Genomic DNA, 18816 nt, shown 5'->3' with positions numbered 1-18816 from the left:
ACGGTGGACAAAACACCAAAAGTAAATGCAAGGATGACACAGACGGGTGAGGACATTTCAGCCAATTTGCTACACGCCTGAATCTTACGATAATTCGAAAAAAACAGGGAGATTTTAGATGAGCCAGCCATCAAAGTGGAAGCACTACAGCAATTACTGTTTTGCTATTCTTTGACAAAGCTGTAATAGAGTTGTTAGTTGGGCCAGTTTGCTCTCCCTTTGTGTACGTGGGTGCTAAAGCATTCATCACTACAGACAATTTCCTGACAGATTAATTTGGAGTGTTTAAGCTAAATGTCAGCTCAGTCAGCACAATAAGAAAACTGAAAGTGGGTCAGTGTCTGCAGTCACGCTCCTGGCGCCACTTCTCCACCTGAAACGTGTGCGTTGGCTGTAGTGGGTTTGTGTTTAGCCACCATCATCATCTGGCCGGCCAACCTCTTCAACGTAGGTTTGGACGTGCCCCCCTCCCGACGTGAAGATGTATCTGAAAAGAGCTGCGACACCGCAGTGTCCTCTGCTCTGCTGGAAAATAAAGGGAGGGCCGTACTCATTAACGCACAATGAGGGCAGCACTGACACAGCATTGGCACAATTTTACGCAAGAACACGTTCCAGCTGGATTACTTTTATTTATGCCATGTTTTGTTTTTTTTTTTACACATCCTGCCTAATAATTGCTGGTATTGGATAAGCTCTCAAATAAAGGATCTGCAACTCAAAATTAACTTAATTCATCAGTTACAGAATCAAATTTAGTGCATTAAAGAAATATGCCTTAACTAATGAGATCCTTGCACCTCTGTAAAGTTGAACTTCTCAGCATTCTTCTAAAATGACATTGTATTGGAAAGCCCTTTGATCACCCCTTGGCCAGCAGGGGGAGGGTCCATGACTGACATAAAAATCCAGCCCTGCCTCCAAATATTCAGGACTCAAAACTCCCTTAAGCTACATTGTAGATGTCCCTTTTCAGTGCCAGTGTCAGACCAGTTCAAAGCTCAGTCGTCTGGTATGGGGGAATTACAGTTTCCATGGTAGATGTAAACAGGTCCATTGCAGCTATAGTACAACTGAAACACGTCCCCATAACCGTGGTCCCTCCACCAAGTGCACAGCTGCCGGTTCCAGCCACACGCCAGGGAATAAAACAGTTCAGGATGCTCCATGCCGATCATTGTGAAGAAGTCCTGATCACCCAGGTGGCCTCTGAAGCGATACTGTTCTGCTAGTTTAGCCACATTGCTGGGCTTAAGCAACTGGTTGTAGAGAGCCGAGGCCCTCATAGCACTTAGGTCCAGTAACATCACACCACTGTTGAAGCCCGGGAGGCCGTCAGGAGAAGGTTCTCCCACTCTGGTCTGAGGGTTCTCCTTGCGATACTGCCAAAAGGTGTGTCTGAGGATAGAAGAGGTGTTGGTTGTGGGTTAGTCGTATGCATTCGTCAACCAGTTTGAACTAAAAATCCAGCATCCCAGCAACAAACTATGGGCGGCTGTTTAAATCCCAACAGTGGGCAAAACTGTAGTTTGAGATTGTAAATGTGTAAAGATTGTAAACACAATGCTTGCCTATGTTCATTTCTGTTGTCAGAGAGCAGGGCTGCCAGACTAGTGACAGTTTTTTCCATCTTAATTCAGTGGCACCATCTTGAGAATTTAATAAGGGCTCTTGCACACCAAACCGACGTGAAGACCCAGCGGCAACAAGAGGCCGCCTGCTGGGTCTCGTCGTTGCCAGCGAGGAACACCCAGCAGTGAAAGTAGCACTAGAATACACCACAAAGAAAAGTTCCAACTTCTGGCTAGGAGGTACAAAACAGCCGCGCCTTCGAAAACAAAGAAAGTCAGACATTCAATACACAATAATCAGCTTGGTGTACAAGGCCCCAAAAGTCTAAATATAGATGAAAATTGCGCATGCATGCATTTTTGGTTTTCTTTAATCACTCGCCTTCATGGTTCATTAGCAGCCTGCCACAAGTAACAAATGATGTCAGCAGACTATCCCACCATACTGTACATGGATATGTTGTTGTTGTCCGAGGGCTTAATAAATCATGTAAACTGGCTACATATTCATAATTTTCCACTGCCATGAGAGTCCCTGATTGAAGCTTGGTGAGGTGCATGGGGCTCCAGAGGCATGCAGTGACTTGCACTAAACTACTCAGTTTCGCAAATGCAGCCGCCTGCCAGCTAACCTTACGAGTAGTTACTGAGTCACCGAGCCTGTACCAAAGAACTTCTTCTGACGAGATACAAATACCGATTGCAGGACAAATGCATACAGAGTCACTGCAAAAACAGTCGTTTCAGACATGGACTTGCCCTGCTCTGCCCATGTTTGAGCCGTACGTTCAGTAAAGTGAGGAATATCTGTGTTTCAGTCCACATTTGCTGAGCAAACAGCACTGTGGCCAAACACAGGAAGAGAATTGGTCCAGCAGTGTCAGAGCATGTTGGAGCGCCAGACACTTGTGCCAACTCAGCACCCTGTTCTGCCAACATACCAAATCCAAAGCAGTTAGTGTAGCTAGTGTATCAAAACATATTTTTCTGGCTTGATTCTGTCTGCTTGGATTTGAAAGTTTGACTCAGCTGAATTCTCTGAATGCGCATAAACCAGGACACTACAGGCACTGTAAGCTCCTGGGTCCAGTACGAAAAAGCAAAACACTGGAATACGTTACCATTTGCAAACCTGCGGAGCACCAAACAACAACTTTAACAAGGGCCCACTGATAATAGCGCTGTATTCTGACTTTAAAAAGACAGATGGGCTGATGAGCCGTAACGAACCATGATAAATAGCAGGGCTAGTTGCGAGCTGACACCATCCAACTGAACTGCAAACACTGCAGTTTCCGTAAGATACATTCGTTCATGTGCTTCTATTGACCCTCAAGGAGCTGCCGGACGCACATACTCAAAGAAAACAGGAAGGTCTGATGAATGATGCTCATGTCTGGTAAAAAAAAAAAAAAAGTCTGATACGAAAAATGCAGTCCTGGATCAAAAAATTACAGCTGAACATAGTGAGTATAAACTCTGTTAAACCCACATTTATTCTAAAGCACTGGACTGCAAAGAGATGGTATGATTGGCATTAACAGAACTGTGTAAAATGGGACAGATGTTGAGCATACACTGAGGTTTTTTGTCATCTTGTAGGAAGAACAGATGGGTCTGAATAGGATGCTTGGGAAACAACATAACACAAGGTCAAGTTTGCATCTGCCATGTTCTTAGAGTTTGTGTTACGGTGCTTCATAGCTCTCACGGCTCTATAGAGACAGTCGTTTCAAATTCTGTGCTTGTTCCATTTTTTTTCTTTTCTTTTGGGGGTGGAGTGATTCAGGTCAAGTGAGTACAGAATTCTCTCGTCCACACACCAACAGCTGCTGTTAAGTTGTTCCATTTCCACCGAACGCGATTCAGTGCGTTCGGAATATTGCCTGAATGCTTGTGAACACACGTACACACATGCCAAAGAATGTAAACTTTTCTCATTCCGGGCCAAGCTGCATAATACCTACTGTAGATTAAATATTAATGGACAAATGTGCTAAAGCACATAAACTAAAGCTTCTGCAGGGAACCAGTTGAGTCACTAAAAACAAAAATTCACCTTAGACCTGTGCTCTGCAAACCTTAGTCCAAATAGTGCATGAGGTGATATTGTTTAGAATGAATATGCTTTGAATTATACAGTATACTCCTCTTTTTCTGTGCAGCCTGAGAGTCCAGCATGAGAAGCAGACTCTCTGAGTAATGCTTTGTTGTTATTACTGACCCATATATTTAGCAGCTGTAGCCTGTCCCCACGGTTTTTAATACAGTCTGTTGGGTTGGCAGCTGGGGACTTGTGGCCCTTATGCAGCATTCATCATCATGAGGACACTGGGCCTACGTGCCCTGAGACACATCCAGGGTGAGTGAGGTCAATAAGGGTGCATTTACAATGACTTTTCCATGATGCCGTTTTTCAACACAAGAATCTACTGAGTGGATCAAATGTTTTATTCAATTCTGTCTCATGATGGCCATCATATATGACTGACAACATCCTGGTTTTTAAATGTCCTGTTGGTTGGGTGTTCAAAGTGTAGGTACAATGAGTCGAAAGAAAGCAGCTACAGAAAAGACTACTTTCCAGATATACACAGACCAGAATTGCTTTAAATAAAACCAATGATCTTGCTATCTATTTTTAATGTGATCCTTTAACCTGAGCATTAACATCATCAACTTTAGATTACCAGTTGCGATTTGTGTTGGATCTGCTCCCACAAATGGACATTTTCTTTCTTCAGACCATTTCCGTCTGTGCGATAGACATAGTGAGAACAAAACTATTCTCCACCTTTCTGGTTGTGGAGGTGACAATTTCTACTCGTTTGACTGGTTGCCTGAAAACAGCGACGCCAGCATCTTTCTTAAAAGTTTAGAGATTATAAACTAAAGCCAGTCAGAGCTGATCAAAAGAGGCCGAGTGCTCGGAGAAAGACGCCGGGTGCAGTAGGTGGCAACATACTTTCTATTCTTTGGGAATAACTGAAAAAAAAAAAAACCGATATGGGCAACTTTCCCTGACAGTGGATGCGTGTCCACGTCCTTTTCCCACAGGTCAGTTATATACCCTGTACCCAGACAATGTTAAAGTTGGGCTTCAACTGATTTCTCATTTCTGGACTTCTCAGATGTGTACGTGCTTACTGCACATATGGCATTGGAAAAGACATCAGAGGGTAGTTCGTGGAGATCCACACTTTGTTCTGATAGAGATCAACATTATTCAGTTCCTGTGTTTTCTCAAGGTATGGCAGGTATTTTGCTTTTTTGTTTAGCTTCTCTCCGTCTAACCTCACCTTCACCTGGTCAGCCTGTGATGCTTCCCGTTTCTCTGATGGTAGCGAGTCTTTCTCTTACTACCAGTGGCCTAATTTATAAATCATTTGTGTTTGATCTGGCTGCGTGACCTGCATAAACTGTGGCAAACACGACCCAGAATGCAATGCGCTGTGATGTTGTTGCCCATTCTTTATTTGACACAACTTTACAGATGAACTCTTTGTTGTTTAGGCAGAAGTTTTCCTTCCACACATCCAGAACAGGACGGGAAAAGGTCAGGGTATCCCCAGGTTTGACCACATGAAATTTAAGACCTTTTTAAGACCACAAAAAATGAAAATTAAGACTGGGGTCGCGACCCTGGGGGGTTCGATCCCCTCTAGGACACAAAACACCACGTACACAAATCAGTTTAAAATATGTTATTTCACAGGTCATGCAGAGCAGTCACTGTACATATTGTGGATAGGTCAAGTAATTGAAAACACAGAGGGGGGGGGGGGGGGGGGGGGGGATAAAAATTCTTCAAAATAATTCCTTCGTTAATAATTGGTCACACAGAACTTTATTGTATTAACCCATAAGAACCCAGACCCATTTCTACTTGAATGAAAATTAAGAGGGTTATAACACAGACTAAATAGACCACATAGAACCCATTTCAGAATTTTTTTTCCAAAATACCACCCCCCACTGTCAGAGATCTGTAATGTGACATATAAAACATTTTTCAATACTCATCTGGATTGAAGCAGCAAACATTCAGTGCAAGAGTTTAAAAAAACTACTTTGACTCACAGCTGCTAGTGTTTTGACCTCGACAACCCAACAACATTTTTTTTTTTTTTGCGACTAGTTAACTTTATAAAGAAGGTGTAATCGCTTGCTATGGGTCGGGACGGGACCGGACAACATTGTATTCAAAATATAAAATATTTTTATAGGACTTTTTAATGTGTGATTTTATAAAAGTTGCACGCGATACCAACCTTTCGTGAATTTCGACACCCGTCTTCTTTCGGTTGAGCTAATCTAACGCGACGCTGAAGCTAGCAAGCTTCCAGGGAAGCACGGAGGGGAGGGGCTGTGTGTGTGAGTAGGCTATGCGAGAGAGACGCGAGGGAAAGAGAGACGGAGGGTGAGCAGGGACAGGAAATGCAGCTGAACGAATACGAGTATTTTTTAAATAGCGTTAAAAAAAATAATAATAACGAAACGCCATATGTGGTGGCCGGTGTTTAATCTGTGGCGCACCGCCACAAATTAGTGTGTGGGAAACACTGCCAGAGAAATTTAAGACCTATGTATGACATTTTAGACCCATGACACACATTTAAGACCTTTTTAAGGCCTAGAATCGGGGGAATTTTTTTTAAGACTTTTAAGACCCCGCGGCTACCCTGAAGGTGGACCAGATATCTCATACCTTATAATTATACAATATAATACTGCATTATGAAATGGAATTTGGGAAAAAAAAGTTCTTTCTCTTAATTTAACTTAAAGGGATACAAGGTAGTTTAGCGGCAGTATAGCGATCTCTATTGGTCAAACTGAAATTCTACACTGTCGTAAAAATGCCCACCTGTACACACCCACTAACTAAACATTGTGGCGAATGCTGCCGTTGTGTTATTTAGTCAGTGCAGTTAGGTCATCTGATTCACAAGTGTAGACTGCCCACGTAAGATACTATAATCAGAGATTTTCTGTAGAGAGAACTCAAGATAATATGCTATAATCCTGTTGCTGGAGGAAGTGGCCGGGGACAGCTCGTCTGGGTTTCTCTGCTCAGGCTGCTGTCCCCGCGACCCGATCCCCGGACAAGCGGCAGATAATGGATGTATGGATGTATGGATGGACTGTTGCTGATCTTGAATGGGATTCTTCCCTCATCATGGTGTATTCGTGGAGTGATTCCTTTGTATTAGCAGACACTTACAAAAGTTACATCTTAGACAGAGATGCGCGCAGGCACTACCAACACACGCCGCAATAAACGCAGACTAGCTCTACACTAATCCGATTACAATCACAAATTAATCAATTTTCATTTGTAGATAACAATTCTTGTTCGGATCAAAACGCTATTCTTATTATAATCAGGTCAGTCCGTGTATTTCTGAAGCTAGGCTATGTCTCGAACTCAGGAGGAATTAGAGCACCATCATCACCTGACTCTTTACGATCTAAAACGCAGGTCAGACACTATGGTAGATGAACAAGATCACGCTTGGAGAAATTTCACAAAGATGGGAAGTGCCAACATCGAACGTTTCATATTCAGTCTGTGAAAGGCAGAATATGAAACGCTTGGTGTTGGCTCTTCAACGCAAGCGAACACATAACCTACAACTACAGCTAGCATACAGTACCTAGCTAAGTGCCGTAAACACAAACGACTCTTCTCGCGCATCACGACACTTCAGAAGCGGGTCGCTCCTGCCGAAGTTACATATGGGATTTTCAGCATTCAGACCCCTGTTGGGAGCGAGACAGGCTTCATTAGCTTACCATTGACTTGTTTAACCTTTGTTAAACTCCTGAAGGCTATAATTTTAGGTAAAAATGCTACCTAGTGCCCCTTTAATCTGAAGTCATTAAAGAAACATTAGTGGCATTAAATACCCAGGCTCCGCCCTCGCAGTGACGCATCACCTTCGGCTCTGCTACACTTACTCAGGCAAACTGCTCATTCAGGTGGATTCGAGTTCCCGAAAAAATGGGAACTCCACCCACTTTGTCGGGAAGCAATCAACTTTGAGCAGCGCCAACGGCCCAGGGTAGAGGCGTGTTCAAGGTAGTGACGTGGTTGAACTGCCACTCAACCCATGGATTGTACACGGAAGCGCTTCATTCAATATCAACATGGAGCAGCGTCAAGCTTTTGACACTGCTGTAGATGCTGTAATGAAAGTGTTCGACGGGAGATTCTCGTTAAAAATCGAGCAAAGAACAGCCCTTGAATCATTTCTTGACAGGAAAGACGTTTTCGCCTTGTTCCCTACTGGCTTTGGTAAGAGTTTAATCTACCAGTTAGCCCCGCTGGTAGCTAAATCATACGTCAGAGGAAAGAGTGGTGTGATTAGCTTAAGCTTAGGCACAGCCTTTTCTGGCGACAACCAGTAGCAACCCGAGGGAGGCGGGTTGACCAGGCCATTTCGAATCGTATTCGTTATGGTCTTGGTCAGACCAGAATCTCGAAGAGATTTGAAAGTCTATGTTAATCAGGCTAGGCATTAAACAGACGTGAAATTATTCTCAGACATATTTTTACATAAATAACACCGGGACCTATTAACAGTAGAGCTGCAGGCTTGATGGCATAAGACATGGGTTTATAATTACAATTAAATAAAACACTCACAATTACACCATCAAATACAGCACGTTCTCAACAGGCACATTTGTTTGTTTCAGTACACTGAAACAGACTCACACTACACATATAATTTCTCCAGTTTCCACTTTTTGCCAACTCTTCAAGTCAAGTGCCTCTCCAACTTGTGAAAGAATGAAAAGCATTAGCAGGTGACAGGACATTCTGTGCTGCCATCTCAGCCAAATTTGTCCTTCAATTTGTTCAGGACAAGAAACAGCCTGCTCTCCGATAGCTGTGTAAAATACTTTCGCTGAGTGGTCTGAAAACAAAAGAAAATTCCAGTGCTGGTGGGAAAGAGGAGCCTTAGCACAACTATGTATAAGGTGCTGCAGCAGATTTAAAATAAGGGTTTTTTCCCCTACGGCCTCATGTGTTTCTGTCCACCGAAGGCTATAAATGTGAAGGTTAAAAACCAATCAATCAACAATTAATTAAATATCATCAGAATATAAATACAAATCTTAAAATACCCAATTTTCAGGGTTAGCATGTAATATAGCTCACAAATAACATCTTTTGATACAATTCTACAGCACAAAATGGAAATATGTGGGATGTAACACACAATGGAGATTCAATGCACAATTCATAGAGAGAGAGACTTCCTTCTGGCTCATTGTGTGGCCAAACCTTCGTGACGGAGGAGACGCAATAGGACCTTCCTGGCTAAATTAAAAAAGTATTTGTGACACTCGTGTAAATGGGCCATGTCTCCTGGGTTAAAAGAAAAACACACACAAAAAAAAATAAAGCAGCTGCACTGAATAGATGTGGGGTTTTGTTGTTAAATAATGAACTTTTCAGTAGCAGGATGTACTGTGAATGTGGCTGGTGGGAGGATGCTTTCTCCTGCATAATGTTCTGTCCATTAGCACCACAACAGAGTGGGAGCTGAGAGCATGGCTCTGTTCAATGCAGGAAAACACTCCAGCAGAGAGGATACACAGGTTTGAAAAATTTAAATATTACAAGGTCTTCAGTCTAATATTCAACACGGCATCTGACAGGGATTGCAGACCAGTAGCAGATCTGTTTCTAAAATGCTCACTCGTTTTGACATGCCTTTCAGATAAAATGCAATTTTGCCTTGTTTTGAGTGCCAATTCAACACTAAATACATAAAGTATGAAATGATTTGATAAGTACGGCGCACATGACACTGCATGCTCCAAGCTGTGGCTACTGACTGGGTGGACAGCAATATCTTCCAAAGCCTCAGTAACATATACCCCACCCCCAACTGCCATTCAGACTTTTTAATTTCCTTTCAAGTAGACAGGAAAAAATAATTTGTTGGTATGGGGAATGTGATTCGAAACTCATGCCAATGGAGTGCATTATCCTTCAAGCAGCTCCCAGACGGTGGGCACAAAACCAACACAGTTTCAACCATGGAGGCTGTGCAAGCCAAGAGGCACGATCTCCTGCTATGTTGATGTCTGCTTTAAATCGAGTGCGTCCGGGCTCACAGGAACAACATTAGCAGGGGTTTCCCAGGGTTGGCAAACCACAGAGCTGTAGAGTGGTGGAGCAGAGATAGAGATCTTTTTGGAGATGCTGAAGCCAACTGGAGCCTGGCAGGAAAACTCCAACTCCATTTCTACAGCACTCAGACGCTAAAAATGTTCATGTAATTACACACGTGCACCACAAGATTAATCCTACAAAAAAAAAAAAAAACTCGCCTGATGAAGGACAATATGAGTGTGTCAAAAGATGTGAATGCAATCACAGCTGAGGGCAGGGTGTAGAAATGCGCTACACTGGTCACATTAAATATTACCTCCACACAGTGGCAATAAGAACATAAAGTCAAAGTTGTCAGTAGAAGTCCTTTTATCTCATAGATACTAGGAATTTAAAAACATAAAATGAATAAATATCATAAATAAACAATTATAGAGATTAAGATAGAAAACTGCAAGCCTTTCCTTATCTGCCTTCATCCTGCAATCAAATGTTATAATTCATTAAGAATAAGAGCCCAGAGGAAACCACCTGCCTGTGTTTATAACAGTGAGCAGCTGCTACATGACATATCCCACCTGACCTGGCCCCATGTAGTCCTCCCAGCGCACACAAACATGCACACAGTGACGTCCTGTTTTGATGCCGTGCCTGGGTGGAAAACAGTGAAGTAGTCTAAACGGACCGACAGTGTTTGTTTTACTATCTCGGAGCGGGACGGAAAATCAACTGGGGAACAAAGAGCTTTAAAGTGGGTGCCCCTCGTTCACGTATGTATGCGTACACGTGTGTGCACACATACAGATGCACACAAACACACACGGTTGTGTTTCCATAAGTCTAGTGGATATTTCAGTGAATAGATTTACTGGAAACATACCGTCTGAATAACCAAAACCCCTAAAATAAAAAGTCCAAACGCAAAGCACATCTTCATTTTCGTATACCATGCATGATGAAGACTATCAATTATGAATAAATCTGCTCAAAAATCTACACAACAACTGATATGAAAAGGCTGGTGTGTGCTCACTTCCAGAAAAGTCTCACTCAACACCCTCTGCGACCAGCTTTAAAAAAAATACAAATACTCAAAATGCATTACCCCCTAACATCTAGTTTCTTAACTTAAATTTAAAAAACAATTTCCACCCATGAAAATCTTTTTCTGCCTTGAAACAAAAAAAGGGTTTGTATGTAACTTTGTGCATTTGATTAATTTATTTTTTGAAGAAATAAATATATATTTTGATACATATATTCTCCTTTTTTTCCCCCTTCACCCTCACCCTGGAGGGTGTGTGAGAGTTTTCTTAACCAGTCCCTCAATCCCTTCACCAAACAACGGCTCAATTTGCATTGACAGCAGTAATATATTGAGTCATTTCTGGTGGGTGCTGGACTCTGCCATGGTGGCCCTTCATCACCAAATGAGTGAAGTGTTTCAACTTCAGTAGGCGGATTGCATTTTTGCCTTTTGAAGAATAGAATAATTTGAATATACGGCTGAGCTACACGGACTAATTTATAAACAGAACGATGCCTACAGGTGTCCGGGTGTACAGTAGTAGAAATTTGATCCATCTTTTGGTGCTTTTCAGATTTTTTTTTTTTGTGTGCACGTACACTTAAAGTATGGATCCAGCTTTTTGTTTTATAGGGAGTTAAGCCCCCGGTCGCGACGTTTCATTTGACAGATGCTAAACTCTTCATCCAGTCCGAGTCAGAAAACAGATTTACACTGAGCGCTAAAATGTGGTTGTTATGTGTTGTGATGCTGTGCTTACCTGTAGACTGGCTGCATCTCTCTGGCAATGCCTATGACTGCTCCTGGGGGAAATTTGTCAAACTCCTGAAAAAGGTCTCTGATGTTGGTTCTGTACTTTAGGTCCAAATCAAGCTGCACTATGCGTGTCAGACCTAAAAGAGAAGCACAAGACGCCGATGAGCGCAATAAGGCCTAATAAAAAACAAACAAACGCACAATAAGATAACAGAATAAAATAGTACGACAACATCGTCAACAGTCTGTTCGAAACATGTGGAACACACAACTATATGAATAACAAAGAACAAAGCGCATCTTGTTCACCCCATGTGAATGAATGATTAACTATAATTCTATTAACCAGGTTTGATAAACGATGAAAATGAGTCTCTGTGTAGGATTAAATTCTGGGACCACGAGCTCATCCTTCTCCCTGCATAGTGTGGGAGAGCAGGGCCTTGACACTGCTCGAATCACATATGCCCCTTTTCCACCGAACATTTTGAGAGGCGTCTGGCTGCAGACCTGCACTGTCAGGACCCTTAGTTGGAGACATGCACTGTGACGTCACCTGCACTGTGAGGACCCGAAGCGACAAGCGAAGAACACGTATTTTTCGTTCCCCATTTGAACTGTGGAGACGACGAGGTGAGTAAAAGTCGAGTGAAAACAACTTTCTTTCATACGAAGAAACAGAAACAGTCTTTATTCACCTTAACGTTACGTTGCACACTATATACTCTAAAGTTATATTAATTTTAAAGAATCAGGGTTTTTTTAAACTTTTGGCTAGTCTTCAGCGTTGTAATCGTATCGATAGTGCTCACTTAAATGTGCCATTTTTCGTATCGATAGTGCTGGCTTGTTTAATTTTGTTTGAGTTATTACGACATTATTTGTCTCTTACAGATGCATATTTCAATAACTATATACTGTAAAGTTATATTAATTTTAAAGAATCAGGTTTTTTTACTTTTGGCTAGTCTTTAGCGTTGTTATCGTATCGATAGTGCTCACTTAAATGCGCCATTTTTACATATATATATATATAAATAATTTAGTTTTACTTATTACGACATTATTTGTCTCTTACAGATGCATATTTCAATAACAACCGCCGGCACTACGCCCAAAATCGAACGCTGCACGTCATGCTGCAAACTGTTTCACTGCCCTCTGTGCCTACAATTTAAACCAGCAAAATTGTCCAAGCTGCAGAGCCAATTAGAGGCACATACAAAAGGTGGCATTTTATTTAAAGGTAAGCATAATGTATTTGTCTGTTTGTTTGTACTCATAAGTATTAGCCAACGCTACTAACTTCTGGCAGGTTGTGGTTTGGTTTGTAAAAGGGTAAAAGGAAAATGAAGGGAATGTAGGTTGCAGTGAAGAACATCTGACACCTCACTTTCTGTCTTTTAGAAACCTATCCCAGTCACTAAATCCTGGCAACTGGACAGAGAAAACTGGACTACAAATTCAGGTAAGAGTATAAAGTATGTATAATGCATGTATTCATATTAATAGTTGAGTACTCAGGAAGAAGAGCAGCAGGCAGAGGTCTCCAAGAGAGCCAGACTTGCTGATGTGGACACACCAGTGGAAGGCGTAAGCTTTTGCACAGTGTCTATTGGTCAGATACTGTTGGTGTGGCAGCTATAGTACAGACATCTTTCTTTCTGTCTTTTCCATAGGACTCGGTTGAAGATCGCATTCTTCAAAATTGCAGACATGCAGCAGAGTGGGCTGAGGCCAACAAACCACTGTTGTCTGCCAGATTGGACCTGCCTGACGTTCTGGGCATCGGGGAAGAGGAACAGGCAGAGGCTGCTCTACAATATGGGAGATTGTGGAACGAAGAACTGGACGAGGATGAAAGAGAAGCGATCCTGGAGCCTTTCAAAATGATATTTCACAATATTAACGACATGTTGATATTTTGTGAACAGGTAGTCGACAAAAACAAAGATTTTTTGTCATATTGTGAATGTTTGACTGAATAAACACTACAGAACATTTGATCATGTTGTGACTTGGTGTGCTTTTTATGTTTTCTCATTGATCCCTTAATAATTTGACTAAGATTATACTGTAGATATCAAGAGTTAGGGTACTATTTAGTGGTACTAAGGTGTTCCAGCAGCCCTCTCTCTCTCTATCTCTTACTTTTTCTCTCTCTCTCTCTGCCCCATTTTCTTGTATGCTTATGTGTTTGTCTATGCGTCAACTGTCTAGTGTCATTTGTGTATATTTGTGTGAAAAAAAAAAAAAAAAGTTTATATGGTGGTATGTTGAAATATAATGGAAAATAACTGTAGTTGTGTATGGGCATACACTGTGAACTGGAGGAAGAGAAAGAAGAAAGGGAAAAAAAAAAAAAATATATATATATATATATATATATATATTTTGATGATGAAATTGTATATGTTGTACAAGTCTACCAATAAACAAAGTAACAAAAAAAAAAGAACATAATTGGCATAGACATAGAACCAAACATGAAATTTATGGTGGTTAAGGATAAAAATACAGAATAATACAACAGAAAAACTAATTGAAACAAATATATATATAAAGACCAGTGCGATAAAGTCAAAATGAAATGATAATGAAATAGCAGTGACTTACTCTATAGTACACAATAAAATGTACAGTATAGGCCTATGGCATCTTGTGAGATGTTGGCTTATGAATATGAGCCTAAGAGAAAATGTGTGCAGTGACCAAACAAAAGTTTACAATACAAATAAAAACAATAGACCGGGAATTGATAGATTTTATGTCGTACTGTTAACTAATTAATTCATTTGTGAGGACCTCTTGAAAAATATAGCTATAGCGTTTAAAATCGTTTAAAAATACGTGCGAGGAGAGTGGCGTGGATACGGCGACGTCTTTGTTGGAGGCGATGGAAAATGGTAAGTGTTGTTCTTACCCCCCGTTGCAACGCTTATATCTTAACAAATGCATGTTTTATATCGTAACAAATACATGTTCAGTCTTTAACTTGTGTAAAAAGTTACACAGGTGTCTCATGTCAGTTGTTCTGAGTGAGCTAGCAAACAACGCTGTTTTGGAAGGCTAGCACAGTGTCTCACCTATGCGGTTACGTGTATGCGTTTCGTATGTTCACACTTTAAATTTTTTTTCCCTCAAGACTCGGTTTGTGCAACCGATGAGTGTTCGGTTGCTGAGGTCAGCGAAGATCCTCCAATCCCGCAGGCTTCAGAACCGACATTGGCATCGCAATCTGCAGCTGAGGCAACAGCTGCTATCTGCATTCCACCGGCACCAACACTGGCGTCGACGCCTGTATCTGAGACAACTCCTGCTGTTTACTTTTGTACCGTCTTTTTTATAGTATTATAATGTAGTATAGTTTTGCCTACAGGGAGTAGTGGTACGATCCTGATGTATTGATTTTTGGTGATCTGAGGCATGTGCTGTTGCTGAAGCTGTTGAGCTCTTAGGATCTTCAAAAGATGCCTTTTGAACTGGTGATTTCTGATATTGTCGGGGCTGTCCCCCTGCATCCTGATTTGAATTACGGACAGCGTCTGGCTCAGTGGCTTCATGTCTGCTTGATGTAGCCGTTTGTGGTTCTGAACGTTCATCAGATGTTTTGTGATCTTTCATTTCAAAATCTCCTTGTACGTTTACTACCCCTGACAGCGTTGGATATAGTCCTGCAGGCTCATGCTGCTTGATCTTATCTACTTCTACCCGTTCCCTCTTCAGTACTGCTACACCCTCCTTCAAATTCCTTCTGTGGCGAAGACCTTCAACTGTATTTTGCTGTTTGTGGAGAAAATCATAACAGCTGTAACCAGGATATTCAGACCCTCATCTGTTCATTGTTTCAGCTTCCTATATTTTGCTGGTAACTATGGTGATGAAGGGATAGGAAACTGTCAGGCCTGGTGCACAGTGGGCACAACATTACCGCAACAGAAGACCCACTGTCACAGATTGATGGACTGGGTTTGACAGCTGTGGAATGGCACAGCTGGTGTTGATTTATGGAAAAACAAGCTGCGCACTTTGGAAGGTTGTCATCTTATTAACAAGATCTTGACCCTTTCTGAAGCTCAACTGGGTATTTCAAATGTGTTTTCAGTTCATCGTAATCCTGGTTAGGATCCAACATGAGCTGCACCTCGGCAGAATTGGCAATTACTTTACAATGCAGAGGGAATTAAGGCTGATGTCATTGGATTTTCATGCGCTATCCGTCAGTGATATCAATAAAATGTGATTAGTGGGGAAACAGGAAGCATCACAATTACTCCTCCATATTACACTACAGCATGTGGGGAAAAAAGGCACGTAACTTGTCATGGTGAAAATTGACTTTCAACTAAATGTTAGGTGAGCTGTTGGTGTATTTTTTAGCTTGTATGTGTAATTCTTGCCCTGTGCCGATCGTAGAAAACTCCAGGTAATTAAACTTTGTACACTTTAAGATTTTGTAGATTTTGTAGAAAAAGAACCGATAAACAATAGGGCCAGGCTGGGTACTGCACATTCTCCAACTTAGATTGATTTTTGTTTTATTCTCCATAATGCCAATCTCAATGGCAGGACAGTTTCCTTGTGTGTATGTTTTTTAAGTCCCTAAAAACTAGTAAAATGTGCTTTCTTGCTTAAATTTGATCTACTTAATTCAAAAAGAAAAACTACAGAGTGAGACTTTAGAAAATTTAATAAGACAACAAATGTCCGAAAATGATTCAATTGATTGAATATTGTGTTGTTGTTTTATTATCGTTAATTGTTCTATTAGAGTGAAAACAGAACAAGTCAAAGACCAGACTCACTGGGGTCAATGACTGACTAACTTTTGAGAAAAGGGAGGACAAAAATGTCTTGCTTTCCACAATACAGCCTCTGAAATGCACAGCAAAGGATTCCCATGTGGCTACAGGAAGATCATGGCAGGGCTAGAAGCGTTCACTAGAACATCCAAGTGCAGGTTTCTGTGGAAAGAAATGACAGAAAAAGACGACTCAGCAATGCAGCAGCAGCCTGTTTTCTGTGCTCTCCAAACAAGGAAGCTGCTCGTTACAATGCCGTCATGTCCTGTGGCAACACAGAGGAGTAATCTCTGAAACGGTCAGTGCTGTTCGTTTGCACTGACAGGGCTTAACTTGTGTGTGTTTTACAGGAAGAGGACCCGAGGTTGATACAACACTGTGATGCGATGGGTTTGATGCTGGACCAGCGACTCAACGCAACGCGATGAGGTCAAAGCCGGGCTGATGTTGTTGTTTTTTTTAAATCACAATAAATGTTAATACAAGTCAGTTAGGACAGCACAGTAGTAACTCCCCTCCACACAATCTTTTACTATATTTAAATCTGGACGCAGCCAAAACACAATGACTTTGGGATTTAGTTTGGGCTGCATTTCATACCTTTTTGGGTTTTTTAACCACTGCCTGACATTGACATGTCTTCCATAAATGTCCAGGTCTGTTGAGTAGATAAGAGTTTCTATCTCTTTTAAATTTCTGTACTTACTTGTTTTTTCCAATTGCAAGACCAGCAAGCAGCTTAGCCAACATTTCTGAGCCATGGTTTGTTATTTCCTCTCACGTCAGAGCTGTAGAAATATTCCTGACATGTTTTGTTTGGACATGTTAAGAGGTTGGTTGTAGTGGCACTATTGGCAGCAACTGTCTGGTTGTGTTATGTGCAGATAGCAAAACTATCAATGAAACTCTCTTTTCCACCTTTCAATGCCATCTATTTAATGTTTGTTCCAAACGACCATGCTCCTTGTATCTTAGGGTACATTTGTTGACCATATAAACAGATCTGCTGTACTTCATGTGCATACTGCAGTTATAATTACAATCGATGTGATAACAGAAAAAAGAAACGGAATGTCTTTGTGTTTCCTGTTTCACACACATTCACATCTTTGTCAACTGTTCCCCTGCTTCCTGTCCTCTCTACCGATCACTGAACAAACTGTAGTCAAGTCAGTCGCATCATCTACTGGATCAGACTAGCTGCCCCTCAAGTTGAAGCCTGCTCCTACCATAATGAAAAAGAAGCAGTACGAGGTCCCACGTCTCTGAGCCTGCAGCAGGGACGTTAGGCCGAGGGATTCTTCATCGATCCATTCAATTTTTTTATACCCACTTTATCCAATTCAGGATTGTGGCCGGTCGATGTAGACTCCCCAGTTAACCTAAGATGCATAATTTTGGACTGTGGGAGGAAGCCGGAGTACCCGGAAAGACTCCGGAGCATATGCAAACGAGAGGGGTTCTCAATCTGAAAATTCACTACATCTAGCAACAGAAATGCTGAAATGCTAAAAAACAAATATGGTGAGTGTGCATTGACAGGGACGGTGTAATTCGTAAAAAGATTTGGAAAGGGTGTTAATCAACGCACTCATACACAGTAACATAAAAGTTTACTTTTTTAGATGGTAAAATAAATGTATAGTAAAAAAATGTTTTGAAAAGTTAGTTGAGATCCAAAGAATTGGTATGAGAGATTGGGCGCTGGCCCAGAACCATCCAGGGTTGAAATCATGAGCTTTAAAGTCAGTCTTGCAGGTATACATTTGCTGCAGGAATAGGGTCATTAGATTGGGTCACAGCTTGGCTCACCCGAGGCTCTGGTCACATCAGACAACTGATTGACTAAACCTCAAGTCAGCCACAGCAACAAAACAACTATACAAGGACACTATTATCTAACGTCACATTTTTCAGGAACTAAGTGGGTCAACCTTATTAAGCCTCAATACTCGTCTTGAGGTGAGCACTTAGAGCCTTTTTGTAAAACCCATTGTTCTCTACTTTCACCAGCAGTCACTGGAAAACGGCCTTTTTTAATCATTTATACACATTCTTATCGAACTCAAAAGCACCCAAATGTTGATGCGTTTTCTTCTTGAAAAGCCGTTTGATGCCACCAGCACGGTCCTCTAGCCACAGGCTAGTTTTTGAAAGATCCTCTTTAAAAGGGTCACATCCATTTTTCAACAGAACAGTTTAAGTGCTTTTTTTCCAGACAATAATGAAACAAAGTGAGGCGATTCATTTCACAAAAATAAATAACTAAAAATGCATTTAAGTGTGGCCATTCTGTTTTCATAAGCCAGTTTATCCATCAGCCTAAAAGTTAGGAAGTTTAGGATCAAACCTACTCTGGTCCACTCATTAGCCATGTTGGTTACATTGGAACTGGGCCTGTTATTTTATATCAAATAGGTTTCAGCACAGTGACAAAAATGTCAGTGCACTTCTGTTTCTTAGAAATTTCCTGTGACACCGAAATGTACAAGTTCACCTTCATGGATATAATCAACAAACTTAAAAGCC

The 18816-nt window shown here is 41.3% G+C and overlaps 1 protein-coding gene across 2 annotated transcripts in view; it reads right to left on the bottom strand.

Annotated features, from left to right (window-relative positions):
- Positions 1 to 643: 643 nt before the first annotated feature.
- Positions 644 to 18816, bottom strand: part of xxylt1 (xyloside xylosyltransferase 1) — a 31931-nt gene continuing 13758 nt past the window's right edge. For both annotated transcript variants that reach the window (XM_075485512.1, XM_075485511.1), the window contains exons 4-5: positions 11490 to 11622; positions 644 to 1398 (exon numbers count right to left, since the gene is read on the bottom strand). In XM_075485512.1, the coding sequence (XP_075341627.1) occupies positions 1002 to 1398; positions 11490 to 11622 (530 nt within the window). In that variant the 3' untranslated portion in view covers positions 644 to 1001. The remainder of the gene's footprint in view (positions 1399 to 11489; positions 11623 to 18816) is intronic.

The sequence above is a fragment of the Odontesthes bonariensis genome, chromosome 15, assembly GCF_027942865.1.
Source record: "Odontesthes bonariensis isolate fOdoBon6 chromosome 15, fOdoBon6.hap1, whole genome shotgun sequence".
Classification (NCBI taxonomy): Eukaryota; Metazoa; Chordata; class Actinopteri; order Atheriniformes; family Atherinopsidae; genus Odontesthes; species Odontesthes bonariensis.
This window is presented reverse-complemented; position numbering and strand designations above follow the sequence as displayed.